The sequence below is a fragment of the Tachyglossus aculeatus genome, chromosome X3 (genome assembly GCF_015852505.1).
Source record: "Tachyglossus aculeatus isolate mTacAcu1 chromosome X3, mTacAcu1.pri, whole genome shotgun sequence".
Lineage (NCBI taxonomy): Eukaryota > Metazoa > Chordata > Mammalia > Monotremata > Tachyglossidae > Tachyglossus > Tachyglossus aculeatus.
The window spans coordinates 33,080,414-33,102,702 of record NC_052099.1 but is presented as its reverse complement, the minus strand read 5'-3'; the positions used below and the strand labels follow the sequence as shown (position 1 = coordinate 33,102,702).

The 22,289-nt window shown below is 50.6% G+C and overlaps 1 protein-coding gene and 1 long non-coding RNA gene across 2 annotated transcripts in view; one reads left to right on the top strand and one right to left on the bottom strand.

Moving 5' to 3' along the window:
* LOC119948922 overlaps window positions 1-17,928 on the bottom strand; it is a 43,312-nt gene extending 25,384 nt beyond the window's left edge. Inside the window, exon 1 of the long non-coding RNA XR_005457056.1 lies at window positions 17,860-17,928. This is a non-coding gene — a long non-coding RNA (uncharacterized LOC119948922). The remainder of the gene's footprint in view (window positions 1-17,859) is intronic.
* Window positions 17,929-19,991: 2,063 nt separating this feature from the next.
* GABBR2 (gamma-aminobutyric acid type B receptor subunit 2) overlaps window positions 19,992-22,289 on the top strand; it is a gene marked incomplete at its 5' end in the record, with an annotated part of 257,075 nt that continues 254,777 nt past the window's right edge. Inside the window, one exon of the mRNA XM_038770294.1 lies at window positions 19,992-20,315. Coding sequence (XP_038626222.1) covers window positions 19,992-20,315 — 324 coding nt within the window. The remainder of the gene's footprint in view (window positions 20,316-22,289) is intronic.

Sequence of the window (22,289 nt, the reverse complement as noted above, 5' to 3'; positions counted from 1 at the left end):
TGCCGCTAAATTGGCATGGTTTGCTTCTTGGAACAGCGTGCTCACAGTGAGGAGGAAGAGGAGGGGGAAGGATAGTAATAATAATAATAGTAACAATAATAATAATAATAATGATGGCATTTGTTAAGCGCTTACTATGTGCAAAGCACTGTTCTAAGCACTGGGGGGGATACAGTGTGATCAGGTTGTCCCACGTGGGGCTCACAGTCAATCCCCATTTTACAGATGAGGTAACTGAGGCTCAGAGAAGTTAAGTGACTTGCCCAAGGTCACACAGCAGACATGTGGCGGAGCCGGGATTCGAACCTATGACCTCTGACTCCAAAGCCCGTGCTCTTTCCACTGAGTAGAAGAAGTCGTCGTATTTAGGAGTGCTTACTCTGCGCAAAGCACTGTACCAAGCACTGGGAAAGAAATAGACGGACAAGGTATAGATTCGGCCCATGGACCCTGAGGGCTCACTATCCAAAAATAAGGAGGGGAAGGGGTTGGGTACAGACACTCCCAAAGATGAATAAAAATATAAGACAAGGACGCCGGGAAGCATGAAAGGAAAGGCAAGATTTTAGGTTCCTCCTGGCTCAGACCGAGAGACACTTAATAATAATAATGATGGCATTTATTAAGAGCTTACTATGTGCAAAGCACTGTTCTAAGCACTGGGGAGGTTACAAGGTGATCAGGTTGTCCCTCGGGGGGCTCACAGTCTTCGTCCCCATTTTACAGATGAGGTAACTGAGGCACAGAGAAGTGAAGTGACTTGCCCAGAGTCACCCAGCTGACAATTGACGGAGCCAGGATTTGAACCCATGACCTCTGACTCCAAAGCCCTGGCTCCTTCCACGGAGCCACGCTGCTTCTCTAAGTGCTACCTGTGACTGAGCCTTTTCAAAGATCTCAAAGTTAAATCAGGACTACTAGGTTTTCTAGGTACCCGGCGTCCAGACACAACATTTTTCCAGTAACCTGTTAGCCTTGGCTGAATTAAAAGAGAAACTGATTACAAACATCCTACTCGTCCCAATTTCCAAGTGGAGCAGCTTCCGATCCACGGAACGCCATGGGGAAAAGATAGTCCTCGCGCTGTAATCTGAAATTACTCATTCTTCAATGACGGGGAAACTGAGTTTGTTTGTGTAAGGAGGGATAAAGTAAAATCGTATTTGTCTAGCCAATAGATCATTTTTGAGCTGCTCATATCATCGCTGTTTGAATTAATGAATCTCTGGGTCGTCTTGGGAGTGTGCTTCCAAACACAGTTACCAGCCGGAAGGAAAACTTAAATTGTACAATGATTTTTTGACCACGGCTGGGACGCCCTTTCAACGCAGCGGGCTTTCAGCGGCATATTCTGAGACTGGCTTCCAGATTCCTGCTTCCACCCTTGAAGGCGGCAATTCATTCATTCATTCAATCGTATTTATTGAGCTCTTACGGTGTGCAGAGCACTGTACTGAGCGCTTATGAGGAATAGGTTAACAAAACAAGAACTGTGCCCTTTGTTTTGCTCTGTGGGGCTGGCTACAGCATCAGGCAGACTCCTCCAATTCTCCATACCACCGAGGAGTATTTATTTTATTTTGTTAGTAAGTTTGGTTTTGTTCTCTGTCTCCCCCTTTTAGACTGTGAGCCCACTGTTGGGTAGGGACTGTCTCTATATGTTGCCAATTTGTACTTCCCAAGCGCTTAGTACAGTGCTCTGCACATAGTAAGCGCTCAATAAATATGATTGATGATGATGAGGAGTACATACAATAATTATCATCGTGGGCAGGGAACGTGTCTGCCGACTCTGTTATACTCTCCCAAAGGCTTAGTACAGTGCCCTCCACACAGTAAGAACTCAATAAATACCACTGATTGATTGAAATACTTATTAAATGTTTACTATATGCCTGTCCCAGGCCCTGTCCCATACAGTCTCTAGAATGTAAACTTGTCCCTAGACCGTAAGCTTGTTATGGGCAGGGAATGTGTCTGCTTATTGTTTTACTGTCTTCTCCCAAGTGCTTAGTACAGTGCTTTGCACATAGTAAGCGCTCAATAAATACGATTGAATGAATACAGAGCTGTCAGTCTAAGAGGGAGAAATGGTGTAACCCCCATTTTACAGATGAGGAAACAAAGGCACAGAGAAGTTCATTCATTCAGTCGTATTTATTGAGCGCTTACTGTGTGCAGAGCACTACTAAGCGCTTGGGAAGTACAAGTTGGCAACATAAAGAAGAACATGGCTTCATGTCATAGAAGTGAGTACAAGTTGGCAACATAAAGAAGGACATGACTTCACAGAAGTGAAATGGCTCTCCCAAGGTAACACAGCAGGGAAGTGATGGAGCCGGGACTAGTGTTATAATAATAATAATCAATCAATCAATCAATCGTATTGAGCGCTTACTGTGTGCAGAGCACTGTACTAAGCGCTTGGGAAGTACAAGTTGGCAACATATAGAGACAGTCCCTACCCAAAAGTGGGCTCACAGTCTAAAAGTCTATAATAATAATACTAATAATAATGGTATTTCAGTGCTTACTATGTGCCAAGCACTGTTCTAAGCACTGGGGGAGATACAAGGTAATCAGGTTGTCCCACGGGTGGCTCACAGTCTTAATCCCCATTTTACAGATGAGGCAGCTGAGGCACAGAGAAGTCAAGTGATTTTTCCAAAGTCACACAGCTGACGTAGTGGAGACAGGATTAGAACCCAAGCCCAGGCTCTTGCCACTGAGCCACGCTGCTTCTCTACCGTTCTACTCTTACCACTGCGCCACGATGTACAACTAGACAGACACACGCGACGGAGAGCCTCTTTTACTGTCTGACTGGCAGACCAGGTAAACAATGTCCTCAAGTGCAAATTATCCTCGGTTCTTCCTGGCAGAAATCAATCTGCCTGGAGGAAGCGGCTGCCGGGACTTGTGACAACTGTGAAAGCTTAACGACAACGGCGCTTTTATAGACGGTTTGCAGAAGGATATCACGGTTATGTAAACCTTCCCTGGGTAGCAAGTCTTGTGGCCGTGAACATTTCACTAGTCTGGAAAAAACCATTAAAAGGGTATTCTGGAATATGGAATTTTCTAGTTTATTTAACTTAATAAACTGGATCGGTCAATCGATCATACTTCTTGAGTGCTTAGTGTATGCAGAGCACTGTATTGAGCGCTCACTTCTAGACTGTGAGCCCGCTGTTGGGTAGGGACCGTCTCTATATGTTGCCGACTTGTACTTCCCAAGCGCTTAGTAATAATAATAATAACAATAATGGCATTTATTAAGCACTTACTATGGGCAAAGCACTGTTCTAAGTGCTGGGGAGGTAACAAGGTGATCAGGTGTCCCACTGGGGGCTCACAGTCTTAATCCCCATTTTACAGATGAGGTAACTGAGGCACAGAGAAGTGAAGTGACTTGCCCAAAGTCACACAGCTGACAATTGGCGGAGCCGGGATTTGAACCCATGACCTCTGACTCCAAAGCCCAGGCTCTTTCCAATGAGCCATGCTGCTTCCCATAGTGCTCTGCACACAGTAAGCGCTCAATAAATACGATTGAATGAATAAAATATAATGGATTTATTGAGCACTGGGTGGGGAACACTGCACAAATGTTTGAATGAGCCGGATCCATTTACTTTGCTTTCTCTGCACACAGTAAGCACTCAATAAATTCGACAGTGAATTTCTACCTCTCAATTCATTTGTAAAAAAATTAGGGTTTGTGTGCCCTCAAGCCCCAAATTTAATTTAAAAATGTTGCTAATTTCTCCCTAAGTATCTCCTTAAGTTAATTTCTCCACTGCCCTAAGGAAGCTAATTTAATGTATGGCTCCGTTCTTCTACTGATGAAAGTCAATTTTGTGCATTTGCAAAAAGAATTGTTCATATCATACCTGTATGTATGTATATATGTTTGTACATATTACTCTATTTATTTTACTTGTACCTATCTATTCTATTTATTTTATTTTGTTAGTATGTTTGGTTTTGTTCTCTGTCTCCCCCTTCTAGACTGTGAGCCCACTGTTGGGTAGGGATTGTCTCTATATGTTGCCGACTTGTACTTCCCAAGTGCTTAGTACAGTGCTCTGCACACAGTAAGCGCTCAATAAATACGATTGATTGATCTCTACTGTCAGCAATATCGTTTACAAATATTTTGGAGTGGGATATAGAAAGATTCAGTCAATCAAGCAATCAATGGTATTTACTAAGCACTTTCTCTGTACAGAGCACTGTAGGAAGTGCTTGGGAGAGTACAATACAACAGAATTAGCAGACCGTGCTCCCTGCCCATAACGAGCAGACATTGTCAGGTGGGTCAGAAATGGGTTTTTGTTTTGTTTTTTTATTTTAAACCTGAGGAATTCCCCTCTCTTCACTCCGTAAAGAGTTTGGATTTTCGTTGGGCAGTTGGTGCCTGAGGTCATTTTTTATTTACCACTTATGTGAGATTGCCCATTCTGTTCATTCTCTCCCCTCAAACAAGAAACACCATCATCATCATCATCATCAATCGTATTTATTGAGCGCTTACTATGTGCAGAGCACTGTACTAAGCGCTTGGGAAGTACAAATTGGCAACAAATAGAGACAGTCCCTACCCGACAGTGGGCTCGCAGTCTAAAAGGGGGAGATAGAGAACAAAACCAAACATACTAACAAAATAAAATAAATAGAATAGATATGTAAGCCTGTTGTTAAGCGTTGGATTAATCCCGGAGTCCCATCCTGACCTCTAGCTGCTCCTGTTCATTGGAAATGCTTGGACTTCCACACCTGAGCTGAAATCCCCTTGTCCCTGTTCAATTTACATCCCACAGCGAGACGGGGCTTGTTGTTAGGATACTTTGGCATGTCGTGGAGTCCTAAATTCAGCTCCCTGTGGGCAGGGAATGTCTGTTTATTCCTCTGTTGGACTCTCCCAAGAGCTTAGTACAGTGCTGTGCACACAGTAAGCGCTCAATAAATACAACTGACTTACTAACCGTACTCCTCATTCCCCATCCTTTTTCTATGGGATTTGTTCAGTGCTTGTTGTATGCCAGGCATCTTACTAAATGCTGGGTTCAATCCAAGCTAGTCAGATTGGACACAGTCCTTGTCCCACGTGGGGCTCACGGTTTCAATCACCATTTGACAGAGGAGGGAACTGAGACCCAGAGAAGTGAAGTGGCTTGCCCAGGGTCACACAGAAGACCAGCAGCGTGGCTCAGTGGAAAGAGTACGGGCTTTGGAGTCAGAGGTCATGGGTTCAAATCCCGACTCCGCCAATTGTCAGCTGTGCGACTTTGGGTAAGTCACTTTAACTTATCTGGGCCTCAGTGACCTCATCTGTAAAATGAGGATTAAGACTGTGAGCCCCCCCATGGGACAACCTGCTCATCACCTTGTAACCACCCTAGCACTTAGAACAGTGCTTTGCACATAATAAGCGCTTAATAAATGCCATCAAAAAAAAAAAAAGACAAGTGGCGGAGCTGGGATTATCCAAGAGTGAAAGAAGAGTTGGCCAAGGCTGGATGGTGGCCTCCGGCCTGATTTCCGTCAACAAGGATGTGGTTATCGAGGCTGGATTGACATTCCGCGGATTCTGGGGCTAATTGATTTTGTGGAGCCCCCCCCGATATGACACCCGATGTGATTGTCTCACCATCTGGGAAGACACTGAAGCCCTTTCTCTGGCCGAGTCTGGGATAGATACAAGCTAATCAAGTCAGACCCAGTCCCTGTCCCACGCGAGGGTCACCGTTTGAAGCTTCAATTTACAGATGAGGGAACTGAGGCACGCAGAAGCGAAATGACTTAAGTTACTCAGCAGGAAAGTGGTGGAGCCGGGATTAGAACCCAGATCCTTCAGGTTTGGTCTCTGCCCACTACGCCTTGCGGCTTCTCGTACGCGGGGGAGAGGGAAGTCTCCCCACCACCTCCCAGAGGTGATGGCAATCCGGTCCCCTTAGGGCAGACCCGCCTCGCCTGTCTAGACAGGCTGATGGGCACCCGACACGCTTCAGACTCTGTACCAGATGGCAGCCCATTTATCGAGCGAGAAGCAGAGCGTGTTCAGCGGGGCGATTTGCTACAGGGTAGTGTATGTGGGGGAAAACTTGGTGCGAAGCAGCCCAGCTGTTAGCGCAGGCAGAAGGAGAATTGTGAGATCAGTCACGGAAAAGTCACGTTCGGACCCTGGGTCCTGGATCGGTTTTGCGGCGTCAGAAGGTGGGATCTGGGTGGGGGACCGGGCTCCCCGCAAGACGTGTCGCTAAACCGATGACCCGAAAAAGACTAGGGAATATCAGACCGATGGAATGAACGTACATATTTATTACTCTATTTTACTTGTACATATTTACTATTCTATTTATTTTTATGTTGTTAATATGTTTCGGTTGTCTGTCTCCCCCTTCTAGACTGTGAGCCCGCTGTTGGGTAGGGACCGTCTCTATATGTTGCCAACCTGTACTTCCCAAGCGCCTAGTACAGTGCTCTGCACACAGTAAGCGCTCAATAAATACGATTGAATGAATGAATGAATGTTGGGTAGGGACCGTCTCAATATAATAATAATAATGATGGTATTTGTTAAGCTCTTACTATGTGTTCTCAGCGCTGGGGTAGATACAAGGTTATCAGGTTGTCCCACATGGGGCTCACAGTCTTATTCCCCATTTTACAGATGAGGTAACTGAGGCACAGAGAAGTTGAGTGACTTGCCCGAAGTCACACAGCTGACAATTGGCAGAGCTGGGATTCGAACCCTTGACCTCTGACTCCAAACCCCATGCTCTTTCCACTAAGCCATGCTGCTTCTCTATATGTTGCCAACTTGTATTTCCCAAGCGCTTAGTCCAGTGCTCTGCACACAGTCAGCGCTCAATAAATATGATTGAATGAATGAATGAATGAAGCGCTGAATGCATATCACTGATTGAGAGGTTGGCTGTGAAAATATTTTGCTAAATGAATTCTGTGCTTCATTTCTAGACCGTGAGCCCGCTGTTGGGTAGGGACCGTCTCTATATGTTGCCAATTTGTACTTCCCAAGTGCTTAGTACAGTGCTCTGCGTACAGTAAGCGCTCAATAAATGCGATTGAATTACATAACGGAAGCAAATAGGTTCTGTAAGGAAAAAGGTTTTGCCAGAGGTCACAGGTAATGACAACGGCGTTCCAAAAGGAGGAGGTAGAGGATTTTAGATGTGAATTTTTCCAAGGCCAAAGTGGGAAATTCCTTGGAGAACAAGGGCAATCTTGACAAGGCCTTTGAAATAGTATTGCTTGAGTGGAATTTGGCGGAAGGTGCTGCTCCAAGTCTTAGCCGGCAATAGAACTGATCAAGTCGTAAATTCATTTGCAATCCCGTGGAAAAGCATAAACTCTGAGGAAACCACTGGGGATAACCGGATGATACGGTAAGCGTTAAGGGTCGGCCGATGGGTTTAGACGGCATAGGGTGCTGGGAGATTAATTGGGGAAGATGTGTTAGAGGAGGCCTCTGAATCTGAGGAGAGCCGCGGTCTGTCTGACGTGAGCGAGGGGGGAGTTTCGAGTTGGGAAACATTGTGAGTTAAAGGATGGAGGTGGAAAGTAAAGAGAAGCAGTGTGGCTTGGTAGAACAATGGTCGGCACACGCTAAGCGCTTAACAAATACCCTAATAATAATAAGGAACAAATAGAAAGCTGATTTGGAAAGAGTGAAGCCATTAGGGGAATAGTGGATAAGGAAAGAAGACAGGTAAGATGGGGTGAGTTGGTAGAGAGTGCATTCACTCCCAGTGTGTAGTACAGTGCTTTGCGTGTACACACAACTGGAGCCTAATAATTGTATTTGTTAAGCACATTGTGCCAAGCCCAGTCCTAAGGGTGAGGATAGATTTAAGATAATCAAGTCTCACGTGGGCTCCCGGGGCTAAGTAGGAAGGCGAACAGGTATTGAATCCCCGCTTTGCAAATGAGGGAACTGAGGCACAGAGAAGTCAAGGGTCTTGCCCAAAGTTACATGGCACGCAAGTGGCAGAGCTGAGATTAGAACTCAGGTCCTCCGTTTCCCAGGCCCGTGCTCTTTCCATTAGCCCACGCTGCTTCGCTAAATACTAAGTGGAGGATGGTACTATTTCTCTAAATAGTAATAAACGCGGTTACTACAACTATTACTCGAAATTGATTGTGAGGAGTTTTTGTTTGAGGCAGGAGACATAGGCTAGTGTGTGACTGTTTTTGGGTTGGGGCGGATGTGGAAGGGAGATTCTGGAATTATCGGGTTTATACCTGGGGAGGGTGGGGATGGAGGGGAAACACTGGCCGGGGAAAGGGAAAATAATAATAATGATGATAATTATGGTATTTGTTAAGCGCTTACTATGTGCCAGGCACTGTACTAAGCGCTGGGGTGGATATGAGCAAATCAGGATGGACACGGTCCCCATGGAGGCCTTCCCAGACTGAGCCCCCTCCTTTTTCTCTCCCTCCTCCCCATCCCCCCCGCCCTACCTCCTTCCCCTCTCCACAGCACCTGTATATATGTTTGTACAGATTTATTACTCTATTTATTTTACTTGTACATATTTACTATTCTATTTTGTTAACATGCTTTGTTGTCTGTCTCCCCCTTCTAGACCGTGAGCCCGCTGCGGGTAGGGACCGTCTCTATCTGTTGCCAACTCAGACTTCCCAAGCGCTTAGTACGGTGCTCTGCACACAGTCAGCGCTCAATAAATACGACTGAATGAATGAATCCCACGTGGGGTTCGCGATCTCAATCCCCCTTTTACAGATGAGGTCACCGAAGCCCAGAGAAGTGAAGCGATTTGCCCAAGGTCACACAGCAGACAAATCACTTAGAACAGTGCTTGGCACATAGTAAGCACTTAATGAATGAATAAATGACATTTGGATGTAATTATCATTATTATTATTATCATTATTATCATTCTTATTATTAAATGGTGCAGCGGGGATTGGAACCTAGGTCCTTCTGACTTTCAGGCTCGTGGCACTATGCCAGACTGCTTTCCTGATGGAGCCCAATATCCCGGGGATACTTTTCTTAAAAGAAGTCAGATTAATCAGTGGTATTTACTGAGCACTAACTGTGTGAAGAGCACAATAGAGTCGGTAGAAACATTCCCTGCCCGCAGTGAGCTTAGACTAGAAGATGAGCTTACATCTAAATGTCATTATCATTCAATCGTATTTATTGAGCGCTTACTGTGTGCAGAGCACTGTACTAAGCGCTTGGGAAGTACACATTGGCAACATATAGAGACGGTCCCTACCCAACAACGGGCTCACAGTCTAGAAAGGGTGGGGAGCATGTGTGAAAACATATTTTTCTTTGTTTTTATTTCTGCTTTCTTTGGTGTGTTATCGCTACGCTTTTCCGCTGGCCATGACCAACCCGTATTATAACACGGATAGAACTGTGTGTACTGTAGAGGAGACTGGGTCATCATCATCAATCGTATTTATTGAGCGCTTACTATGTGCAGAGCACTGTACTAAGCGCTTGGGAAGTACAAATTGTCAACCTTCTGGGAGTCAGAAGGCCCTGGGTTCTAATCCCGGCTCCTCCATTTAATAATAATAATAATAATGGTATTTGTTAAGCACTTACTATGTGCCAAGCATTGTTCTAAGTACTGAGGTAGATACAAGGTGATTGGGTCGTCCCATGTAGGGCTCACAGTCTTCATCCCCATTTTACAGATGAGGGAGGTGAGGCATAGAGAAGTGAAGTGACTTTCCCAAAGGCACACAGCTGACAAGCGGCGGAGCCGGGATTAGAACCCACGACCTCTGATTCCCAAACCCGGGCTCTTTCCACGGAGCCAAGCTGCTTCTCTGTTTGTCTGCTTCTGCCATTTGTCTGCTGTGTGACCTTGGGCAGGTCAATTGACTTCTCCGTACCTCAGCGACCTCATCTGTAAAATAGGGAGAAGCAGCGTGGCTCAGTGGAAAGAGCCCGGGCTTTGGAGTCAGAGTTCATGGGTTCAAATCCCGGCTCCGCCAACTGTCAGCTGTGTGACTTTGGACCAGTCACTTCACTTCTCTGTGCCTCAGTTCCCTCATCTGTAAAATGGGGATGAAGACTGTGAGCCCCCTGAGGGGCAACCTGATCACCTTGTAACCTCCCCAGTGCTTAGAACAGTGCTTTGCACATAGTAAGCACTTAATAAATGCCATGATTATTATTATTATTATTATAGGGATTAAGATTGTGAGCCCCATATGGGCCATGGACTGCATCCAACCTGATTACCTTGTACTTACCCAGAGCTTAGCACAGTGCCCGGCACATAGTAAGTGCTTAACAAATACCATTAAATTAAAATAATAAATATACCCAATACCCACCCCTGCCTGCTGCCTTGCAGTGTATGCCGTTGGTCACGGGGGAAGTAGGTGAATCCTACCGTACACAGCGCAACCCATTACCATTCATGGTGCTATCTATTAAGCTCTTACTACGTGCCAAGCACTGTGCTAAGCTCTGGGGTAAGTACACACGATTAACTCACTCACAGTCCCTTTCCCACACAAGACTCACAGCCTTTGAGGGAGGAAGAACGGGCATTTTAATCCCCATTTTACAAAATCGGAGGAAACTGTGGCGCGGAGAGGTTAAGTGACTTGCCCAGGTCACCCAGCAGGCAAGTTATTATTATAAAAAATACTCAGGGCAAGTCCTGCTGGAGATAGGATACACCTCTCCCCTCTCCCTACCCCTTAATTAAATAAACTTAACGTAGGCAACCTCAATCTGCTTTTGATAGAGGCCTTGCTCTCTCTCTCTCTCTCTGAGCTGCTCTATTTGGGGACAGAATGAGGCAAGCGGCTGGATACCGGGTGGGAAAGATTGTTTCTCATCAACACATGGGTGACTCTCACCTTCAACAGTGTCCTTCTCCATCAGGAAGGATGGTTACAGATAGACGTCAAAAAGGGATTTTTTTTTCTTTTTTTGGGGTGGGGAATGGGGTATGTGAACCTTCCAGTTGCTATATCTTTCGGCTACAATATGGCTAAGGAGACACACTGGTCAATCAATCGTATTTATTGAGCAATTACTGTGTGCAGACCACTATAATAATAATAATAATAATAATGGTATTTGTTAAGCGCTTACTATGTGCCAGGCACCGTTCTAAGCGCTGGGGTAGATACAAGGCAATCAGGTTGTTCCACGTGGGGCTCACAGTCTTAATCCCCATTTTACAGATGGGGTAACTGAGGCACAGAGAAGTGAAGTGACTTGCCCCAAGTCACACAGCTGACAAGCGGCGGAGGCGGGATTAGAACTCACAACCTCTGACTTCCAAGCCCCTGTTCTTTCCGCTAAGCCACGTTGCTTCTCCAACTGTACAAAGGGCTAGGGAGAGAACAACATAACACTGGCTAACAGGAGGTGGCTTTGGTTACCTGCCTTTTTTTTTTTTGATGGCATTTATTAAGCGCTTACTATGTGCAAAGCACTGTTCTAGGCGCTGCCTTTTGCATTCAGATTACCTGCGTGATAGCCTTCTCTCTTTATTTTTTGAAATATGGTATTTGTGAAGCGCTCGCTATGTGTCCTTCATTCATGCGTTCATTCAATCGTGTTTATTGAGCGCTTACTGCGTGCAGGGCACTGTACTAAGCGCTTGGGAAGTACAAATCGGCAACATATAGAGACGGTCCCTACCCAACAACGGGCTCACAGTCGAGAAAGGGAAGACGGACAAAAAAACAAAATAAGTAGACAGGTGAGACAGACAAAAGAAAAGGAACAAGTATACAGGTGAGACAGACTACAAAAAGAAAAAAGAAACCCAAGTAGGTGCCAGGCACTGTACTATGCGCTGGGGTAAATACGAAATAGGTTGGACAACAGTCGATCATCATCATCAATCATATTTATCGAGCGCACTGTACTAAGCGCTTGGGAAGTACAAATTGGCAACATATAGAGACAGTCCCTACCCAACAGTGGGCTCACAGTCTAGAAGGGGGAGACAGAGAACTAAACCAAACATACTAACAAAATAAAATAAATAGAATAGATATGTACAAGTAAAATAAATTGGGGCTCCAGTCTCATTCCCCATTTGAGGTACCAGAGGCCCAGAGAAGTGAAGTGACATGCGTGGCTCAGTGGAAAGAGCCAGGGCTTTGGAGTCACAGGTCATGGGTTCGAATCCCGGCTCCACCACATGTCTGCTGTGTGACCTTGGGCAAGTCACTTAACTTCTCGGGGGCCTCAGTTCCCTCATCTGTAAAATGGGGATGATGACTGTGAGCCCAACGCGGGACAACCTGATCACCTTGTATCCCCCTCAGCGCTTAGAACAGTGCTTTGCACATAGTAAGCACTTAACAAATGTCATCATTTTAGACTGTGAGCCCACTGTTGGGTAGGGACTGTCTCTATATGTTGCCAATTTGTACTTCCCAAGCGCTTAATTCAGTGCTCTGCACACAGTAAGCGCTCAATAAATACAATTGATGATCATCATTATTATGCCCAAGGTCACACAGTGGACAAGTGGCAGAGCCGGGATTAGAACCCACGACCTCTGACTCCCAAGCCCGGGCTCTAGCCTCAAGGCAACTCTGCTTCTCCTTTTCCTAGTACAAGTCAGTTCCAAGACAAACCGCTGTTAGTATTAAAATTCAGATAGCGCCCTAAATGGGACATGGTCTTTTATGGGCAACGTTAAGAAAGTCAACAATAGATTTCCGAATAGATGACTCAACTGGGCTTTTCATTTTGTTGTACATCTTCGTAGAGCCTCCGAAGAGGAGCTTTAGAGAATATTCCTCTACCCGTTACAAATTGTGAAATTTCAAATAAACTGCACTCTATCGGGGAAACTACATTTATAGAAGATTTGGGTCAAGTTGATACCTTTGATTTTCTTCACATTCTTCCGTTTCATTAACAGGAACCTCATTTGGAAATCAATGCGGTTTTACGACTAGGGAACGGTTGACTTCATTTTCTTCCTGTTTTATACTGTTGGAGGTGACCATGTTCCGTAAACTTGACACTCCCCAAAACAAGCTCACACACCTTCTCCCCAGGTGACAGTTCATAATATTTGGTATTTGTTAAGCGCTTACTATGTGCCAAGCACTGTTCTAAGCGCTGTGGGGGGGGGGGGGATATACAAGGTAATCAGGTTGTCCCACCTGGGGCTCACAGTCTTCATCCCCGTTTTCCAGATGAGGTCACTGAGGCTCAGAGAAGTGAAGTGACTTGCCCAAAGTCACACAGCTCACAAGCGGCGGAGCCGGGATTAGAACCCACGACCCCCGACTCCAAAGCCCGGGCTCTTTTCACTGAGCCACGCGGCTTCAGGTCTAAAATAAAGCCTAGCCAAAGTTCCAGCAAATGTGAGGATTTCAACCGAGAGGTTGGAAAAATGGCCCCGTATCAACTCTGTTATGTTGTACTCTCCCAAATGTTCAGGACAGTGCTGTGCACATAATAATAATAATAATAATAATAATAATAATAATAATGGCATTTATTAAGCACTTACTATGTGCCAAGTACTGTTCTAAGCACTGGGGAGGTTACAAGGTGATCAGGTTGTCCCACGGAGGGCTTACGGTTCCAATCCCCATTTTACAGATGAGGTAACTGAGGCCCAGAGAAGTGAATAATAATAATAACAATAATAATAATAATAATAATAATGGCAGCGCTCAGTAAATATGATTATATTGTACTTTTCCAGGCACTCAGTATAGTGTTCGGCACACAATAAGTGATCAATAAATACCATTGATTGATTGACTTTTGGCAATCGGATGTCCTCAGGTACAACAAGCTGATGCAACTACAGTCGGCAAGGTGACATCATCATCATCAATCGTATTTATTGAGCGCTTACTGTGTGCAGAGCACTGTACTAATCAATCAATCAATCAATCGTATTTATTGAGCGCTTACTATGTGCAGAGCACTGTACTAAGCGCTTGGGAAGTACAAATTGGCAACATATAGAGACAGTCCCTACCCAACAGTGGGCTCACAGTCTTAAAGGGGGAGACAGAGAACAAAACCAAACATACTAACAAAATTAAATAAATAGAATAGATATGTACAAGTAAAATAAATAGAGTAATAAATATGTACAAACATATATACATATATACAGGTGCTGTGGGGAAGGGAAGGGGGTAAGATGGGGGGGATGGAGAGGGGAATGAGGGGGAGAGGAAGGAAGGGGCTCAGTCTGGGAAGGCCTCCTGGAGGAGGTGATGATGATGATGATGGTGATGAGGGAATGATACAAGAGGGTTGTTGTTTTTAACCCCGGGCATGGAAACAAAAAAATTAAATGAAGCAAAACTCACCCAGACCTGGATGATGCTCTGCACACAGTAAGCGCTCAACAAATATGACAATGAATACAAAAGAGTAGGATTATGGAAAAGCAGAAGCCAGCTAAATGGCAGGAGGGTTCGCACATGCCCCAAGGAAAGGAGGAAAAACAACTCCCATCAAAAGTAAAAATGGGCCTCCTTTTCCATACTTGAGGCATCTATCCTCCAGACATGGAAAGACGGAATGGGTTGGAAATCCTCCTAGTTCCCAATTTTTCCTCAGTCCCGCTGATAAATCTTGTCCTTTCAAAGGAGTATAATTTGAACACTCAAGAGTTGCAATGAGGTTGGCGCACATAGCACTTTGAGATCTAACCCTGGCTCATATATTCATTCATTCAATCGTATTTATTGAGCGCTTACTGTGTGCAGAGCACTGTACTAAGCGCTTGGGAAATACAAGTTGGCAACATATAGAGACGGTCCCTCCCCAACAGTGGGCTCACAGTCTAGTGCTTAGTACAGTGCTCTGCACACCGTAAGCACTCAATCAATCAATTGTATTTATTGAGCACTTACTGTGTGCAGAGCACTGTACTAAGCGCTTGGGAAGTACAAATTGGCAACATATAGAGACGGTCCCTACCCAACAGTGGGCTCACAGTCTAGAAGGTGGGCTCACAGTCTAGCAGAATAATCATAATTAATAATCATGACGGTATTTGTTAAGCGCTTACTGTGTGCCAGGCACTGTGGATGGGATGGCTACAAGCGTGAGAAGCAGCGTGGCTCAGTGAAAAGAGCCCAGGGTTGGGAGTCAGAGGTCGTGGGTTCTAATTCTGGCCCCGCCGCTTGTCAGCTGTGTGACTTTGGGCAAGTCACTTCACTGCTCTGGGCCTCAGTGACATCATCTGTAAAATGGGGATGAAGACTCTGAGCCCCACGCAGGCTGATCAACTTGTATCCCCCCCCAGTGCTTAGAACAGTGCTTGGCACATAGTAAGCGCTTAACAAATGCCATCGTTATTATGATGACCTCAGCGCTTAGAACAGTGCTTGGCACATAGTAAGCGCTTAACAAATGCCATCGTTATTATGATGACCTCAGCGCTTAGAACAGTGCTTGGCACATAGTAAGTGCTTAACAAATGCCATCGTTATTATTATCACCTCAGCGCTTAGAACAGTGCTTGGCACATAGTAAGCGCTTAAATGCCATCGTTATTATGATTACCTCAGTGCTTAGAACAGTGCTTGGCACATAGTAAGCGCTTAGCAAATGCAATCGTTATTATTGTTGCCTCAGCGCTTAGACCAGTGCTTGGCACATAGTAAGCGCTTAACAAATGCCATCATTATTATTATTATTACCTCAGCGCTTAGAACAGTGCTTGGCACATACTAAGCGCTAACAAATGCCATCGTTATTATTATCACCTCAGCCCTTAGAACAGTGCTTGGCACATAGTAAGCGCTTAACAAATGCCATCGTTATTATGATGACCTCAGCGCTTAGAACAGTGCTTGGCACATAGTAAGCGCTTAACAAATGCCATCATTATTATTATGATTACCTCAGCGCTTAGAACAGTGCTTGGCACATAGTAAGCGCTTAGCAAATGCCATCGTTGTTATTAATTACCTCAGCGCTTAGAACAGTGCTTGGCACATAGTAAGCGCTTAACAAATGCCATCGTTATTATGATTACCTCAGCGCTTAGAACAGTGCTTGGCACATAGTAAGAGCTTAACAAATGCCATCGTTATTATGATTACCTCAGCGCTTAGAACAGTGCTTGGCACGTAATAGGCGCTTAACAAATGCCATCGTTATTGTTAAATCGTTATAGTGGCGCCCCTATCCCCGGGGACCTTTAAGGAGTAAAGGTCTCCCAGGTTTCCCCCGGCTGCTTTTGGGCCTCCACCTTCCCGGAGTCGGGGGGTCTGGACCCGATGATCCCTCTCCCGCCCCAGCCCTTCTGGAATTCTGGGATTTTGAATGCCCTTCCACATGCCGGATTTGGGAAATACGTACCTGCCAAGGACGTTTTTTGCTGGGTTTTTTTTCCCCCTCTCCCTTTTTTTTAATCATTCCTTGCCTGGTGGAGATGTTTGTCTTGGCAGCCGGGGAGGGATGTGGATGTTCAGAAGGCCCATTCCCGGGCTGCGGGGGGCCCCCATCCTGCCCATCACTTGCGCCATCGATTGATGGCTAGTGGGTAGACTCCCCCTCCGCTCGATTGCTGGCTAGTGGGTAGACTCCCCCTCCCCTCCATTGATGGCTAGCGGATAGACGCCCCCTCCCCTCGATTGATAGCTAGTGGGTAGAGTCCCCCTCCCCTCCATTGGTGGCTAGCGGATAGACTCCCCCTCCCATCGATTGATGGCTAGTGAGTAGACTCCCCCTCCCCTCCATTGATGGCTAGTGGATAGACTCCCCCCCCCCCCCATCGATTGATGGCTAGTGGGTAGACTCCCCCTCCCCTCCATTGATGGCTAGTGGATAGCCTCCCCCCCATCGATTGATGGCTAGTGGGCAGACTCCCCCTCCCCTCCATTGATGGCTAGTGGATAGACTTCCCCCCATCGATTGATGGCTAGTGGGTAGACTCCCCCTCCCCTCCATTGATGGCTAGTGGATAGACTCCCCCCCCATCGATTGATAGCTAGTGGATAGACTCCCCCCTCCCCTCATCGATTGATGGCTAGTGGGTAGACTCCCCCTCCCCTCGATGGATGGCTAGTGGGTAGACCCCCCCCTCCCCTCGATTGATGGCTAGTGGGTAGACCCCCCCTCCCCTCGATTGATGGCTAGTGGGTAGACTCCCCCTCCCCTCGATTGATGGCTAGCGGATAGAGTCCCCCTCCCCTCGATGGATGGCTAGCGGGTAGACTCCCCCTCCCACCGACTGATGGCTAGTGGGTAGACTCCCCCTCCCCTCCACTGATGACTAGTGGGTAGACTCCCCCCCCATCGATTGATGGCTAGTGGGTAGACTCCCCCTCCCCTCGATTGATGGCTAGTGGATAGAGTCCCCCTCCCCTCGATTGATGGCTAGTGGGTAGACTCCCCCTCCCTTCGCCTGATGGCCAGTGGGTAGACCCCCCCTCCCCTCCATTGATGGCCAGCGGATAAGACTCCCCCTCCCCTCGATTGATGGCTAGCGGCCCGACTCCCGCTCCCATCGACTGCCGGCTAGTGGGTAGACGACTCCCCCTTCCCCTCCACTGCCGGCTAGTGGCTAGACTCCCCCTCCCCTCGATTGCCGGCTAGCGGCTAGTCTCCCCCTCCCTTCGCTTGATGGACAGGGGGTAGACTCCCCCTCCCCTGGATTGCTGGCTAGTGGGGAGCCTCCGGCTGCGGTCCACCCCCTAGGCCGCCCCCGCGCCGGCCACCGGGCCCCAGCGTGCGGGCCGCGGGCAGCCGGGAGGGCTCCCCGGAGGGGGCTCGGGCGGCCAGCCCCCTCCCCCTTTTTGCCTCCTCCCTCTCCCGCTCCTCCTCCTCCTCCTCCTCCCTCCTCCTCTGGTCCAGGGGAATGCGGCACTCACCTTTCCAGCACAGCTCGGAGGGAGAGCATCCTTGCGCTTCACCGGCCGGAGTCCCGGGTCCCAGCGGCCCCCCAGCCCCCCGGCCAGGGGTCCCCCCTCCTCCTCCTCCTCCTCCTCATCTTCCTCTCCTTCCTCCTCCTCCTCCTCCTCCTCCTCCTCCTCCATTGCGGCAGAGGCTGGCAGCAGAGGCTGGCAGCAGAGGCGGCGGGCGCCATTGCCAGCGGGGCTAAGGGGGGGCCCGGAGGGCGGAGGTGCGGCCCTGGGACAGCCCCCACTCGCAGGACGCCCCCGGCCGGAGCCGGCCCTTCCCTCCCGCCGGCTACTTGAGGGACGCCCCCCGCCGGAACCGGTCCTTCCCTCCCGTGGACTCCTTGCGGGGCGCCCCCCGGCCGGAGCTGGTCCGAGGGCTCCTTGCAGGACGCCCCCAGCCGGTCCTTCCCTCCCGCGGGCTGCTTGAGGGACGCCCCCCGGCCGGAGCTGGTCCGAGGGCTCCTTGCAGGACGCCTCCAGTCGGAGCCGGTCCTTCCCTCCCGCGGGCTGCTTGAGGGACGCTCCCAGCCGGACCTGGTCCTCCGTCTCCTTGCGGGACGCCCCCAGCCGAAGCCGGTCCTTCCCTCCCGCGGACTCCTTGCAGGACGCCCCCCGGCCGGACCTGGTCCTCGGGCTCCTTGCAGGACGCCCCTAGCCGGAGCTGGTCCTCGGGCTCCTTGCAGGACGCCCCTAGCCGGAGCCGATCCTTTCCTCCCGCGGGCTGCTTGAGGGACGCTCCCAGCCGGAGCTGGTCCTTCCCTCCCGCGGACTCCTTGCAGGACGCCCCCCGGCCGGACCTGGTCCTCGGGCTCCTTGCAGGACGCCCCTAGCCGGAGCTGATCCTTCCCTCCCGCGGGCTGCTTGAAGGACGCCCCCCAGCCGGAGCCGGTCCTCGGGCTCCTTTCAGGACGCCCCTAGCCGGAGCTGATCCTTCCCTCCCGCGGGCTGCTTGAAGGACGCTCCCAGCCGGAGCCGGTCCTCGGGCTCCTTATAGGACGCCCCTAGCCTGAGCCGGCCCTTCCGTCCCTCGGACTCCTTGCAGGACGCCCCTAGCCGGGGCCGGTCCTTCCCTCCCGCGGGCTGCTTGAGGGACGCTCCCAGCCGGAGCCGGTCCTCGGGCTCCTTATAGACGCCCCCAGCCGGTCCTCGGGCTCCTTATAGACGCCCCCAGCCGGTCCTCGGGCTCCTTACGGGACGCCCTCAGCCGGTCCTCGGGCTCCTTGCAGGACGCCCCAGCCGGAGCCAGCCCTTTCGTCCCTCGGACTCCTTACAGGACGCCCCTAGCCGGAGCCGGCCCTTCCCTCCCTCGGATTCCTTGCAGGACGCCCCTGGCCGGTCCTCGGGCTCCTTGCAGGACGCCCCCGGCCGGCCCTCGGGCTCCTTACGGGACGCCCCCGGCCGGCCCTCGGGCTCCTTACGGGACGCCCTCAGCCGGTCCTCGGGCTCCTTGCAGGACGCCCCAGCCGGAGCCAGCCCTTTCCTCCTTCGGACTCCTTGCAGGACGCCCCGGGCCGGTCCTCGGGCTCCTTACGGGACGCCCCTAGCCGGAGCCGGCCCTTCCCTCTCTCGGACTCCTCACAGGACGCCCCTAGGCGGCCCTTCCCTCCCTCGGACTCCCTGCAGGACGCCCCCAGCCCGAGCCGGGTCCCGGGACTCCTTACGGGACGCCCCCCAGCCGGTCCTGGGGCTCCCTGCAGGACGCCCCCAGCCCGAGCCGGGTCCCGGGACTCCTTACGGGACGCCCCCCAGCCGGTCCTGGGGCTCCCTGCAGGACGCCCCCAATCTGAGTCGGGTACCGGGACTCCTTGCGGGCCGCCCCGAGCCGGTCCTGGGGCTCCCTGCAGGACGCCCCCAGCCTGAGCGGGCCCTTCCCTCCGTCGGGCTCCTTGCAGGACGCCCCGAGCCGGTCCTGGGGCTGCTGTCGGTTGGTGGTGGTGGGCGTCGTCGGCGGCGGCAGGATGGGCCCCGGCCCCAGCCCCAGGTGGCGGCCCCGGCCCCGGCCCCGGCCCCGCGGCGGCCCCGCCTCCCCGTCCTCCCCATCGGCGTCCTCCCCGTCGTCGTCGTCGTCCTCCTCGTCGTCCTCGTCGTCGTCGTCCTCCCCGTCGTCGTCGTCGTCGTCCTCCCCGTCGGCCAGCCCGGCCCTGCTGCTGCTGCAGCTGCTGCTGCCGGCGCCGGGGGTGTGGGCGCGGGGCCTGTCCCGGGGGGCGCCTCCCCCGCAGCCCCCGCAGCCCCCGCACCCGCCCAGCCCGCACCCCCCGACCGCCCCGCCCCTGGCCATCCTGGGCCTGATGCCCCTCACCCGGGAGGCGGCCAAGGGCGGCGTGGGCCGCGGGGTCCTGCCCGCCGTGGAGCTGGCCCTCGAGCAGATCCGCCATCAGGCCTTCCTGCATCCCTACGCCCTCGACCTCAGGCTCTACGACACCGAGGTGAGACCCCCCAGGCACCCCCGTCATCGTCATCTGATGGTATTTGTTAAGCGCTCGCTATGTGCCAAGCGCCACTCTAAACGCTGGGGCGGTTAGGCCTGGTGCCATGCTGCATCCCTACGCCCTCGACCTCAGGCTCTACGACACCGAGGTGAGACCCCCGACACCCCCATCATCATCATCTGATGGTATTTGTTAAGCACTCACTATGTGCCAGGCACCGCTCTAAGCACTGAGGAGGTTGGGCCTGGTGCCGTCCTGCATCCCTACGCCCTCAACCTCAGGCTCTACGACACCGAGGTGAGACCCCCCAGACACCCCCATCATCATCATGGGATTTGTTAAGCGCTCACAATATGCCAAGCACCGCTGTAAACGCTGGGGAGGTTAGGCCTGGTGCCTTCCTGCATCCCTACACCCTCGACCTCAGGCTCTACAACACCGAGGTGAGACCCCCAACACCTCCATCAACATCATCTGATGGTATTTGTTAAGCGCTTACTATGTGCCAGGCACCACTCTAAGCACTGAGGAGTTTAGGCCTGGTGCCATGCTGCATCCCTACACCCTCGACCTCAGGCTCTACGACGCCGAGGTGAGACCCCTCCGACACCCCCATCATCATCGTCATCGTCATCATGGTATTTGTTAAGCGCTTGCTATGTGCCAGGCGCCGCCCTAAACACTGGGGAGGTTAGGCCTGGTGCCTTCCAGCATCCCTATGCCCTCGACCTTAGGCTCTACAACACCGAGGTGAGACCCCCGACACCCCCATCATCATCATCTGATGGTATTTGTTAAGCACTTACTATGTGCCAGGCACCGCTCTAAGCACTGAGGAGGTTAGGCCTGGTGCCATCCTGCATCCCTACACCCTCGACCTCAGGCTCTACGACACTGAGGTGAAACACCCCCCCGACACCCCCATCATCATCAGATGGTATTTGTTAAGCGCTTACTATGTGCCAAGCGCCGCTCTAAGTACTGGGGAGGTTAGGCCTGGTGCCGTCCTGCATCCCTACGCCCTCGACCTCAGGCTCTACGACACCGAGGTGAGACCCCCCCCCGACACCCCCATCATCATCATCTGATGGTATTTGTTAAGCGCTTACTATGTGCCAAGCGCCGCTCTAAGCACTGGGGAGGTTAGGCCTGGTGCCATCCTGCATCCCTATGCCCTCGACCTCAGGCTCTAGGACACCGAGGTGAGACCCCCCCCAACACACCCATCATCATCATCATCATCATCATCATCATCATCATCATCATGGTATTTGTTAAGCGCTTGCTCTGTGCCAAGCACCGCTCTAAGCACTGGGGAGTTTACAAGGTGATCAGGTTGTCCCCCATGGGGCTCACAGTCTTCATCCCCATTTTACAGATGAGGGAGCCGAGGCCCAGAGAAGTGAAGTGACTTGCCCAAGGTCACACTGCAGACATAATAATAATAATGATAGCGTTTGTTAAGCACTTACTATGGGCAAAGCACCGTTGTAAGCGCTGAGGAGGTTACAAGGTGATCGGGTTGTCCCCCGTGGGGCTCACAGTCTTCATCCCCATCTTACAGATGAGGGAGCCGAGGCCCAGAGAAGTTAAGTGACTTGCTCAAGGTCACCCGGCAGACATAATAATAATGATAGCATTTGTTAAGCACTTACTATGGGCAAAGCACCGTTCTAAGCGCTGTGGCGGGGTGGGGGGGTACAAGGTGACCAGGGTGTCCCACGTGGGGCACACAGTCTTCATCCCCATTTTCCAGATGAGGGAACTGAGGCCCAGAGAAGTGAAGTGACTTGCCCAAGGTCACACAGCAGACGAGTGGCGGAGCTGGGATTAGAACCCATGACCTCTGACTCCCGAGCCCGGGCTCTTTCCACTGAGCCATGCTGCTTTGCTGTCACCAGCAGGCCCCTCCCCATCTCTCCCCCATCCCCTGAGCCCCGGTTTGTAGACCCCCTTTGGGGACATTTCCCC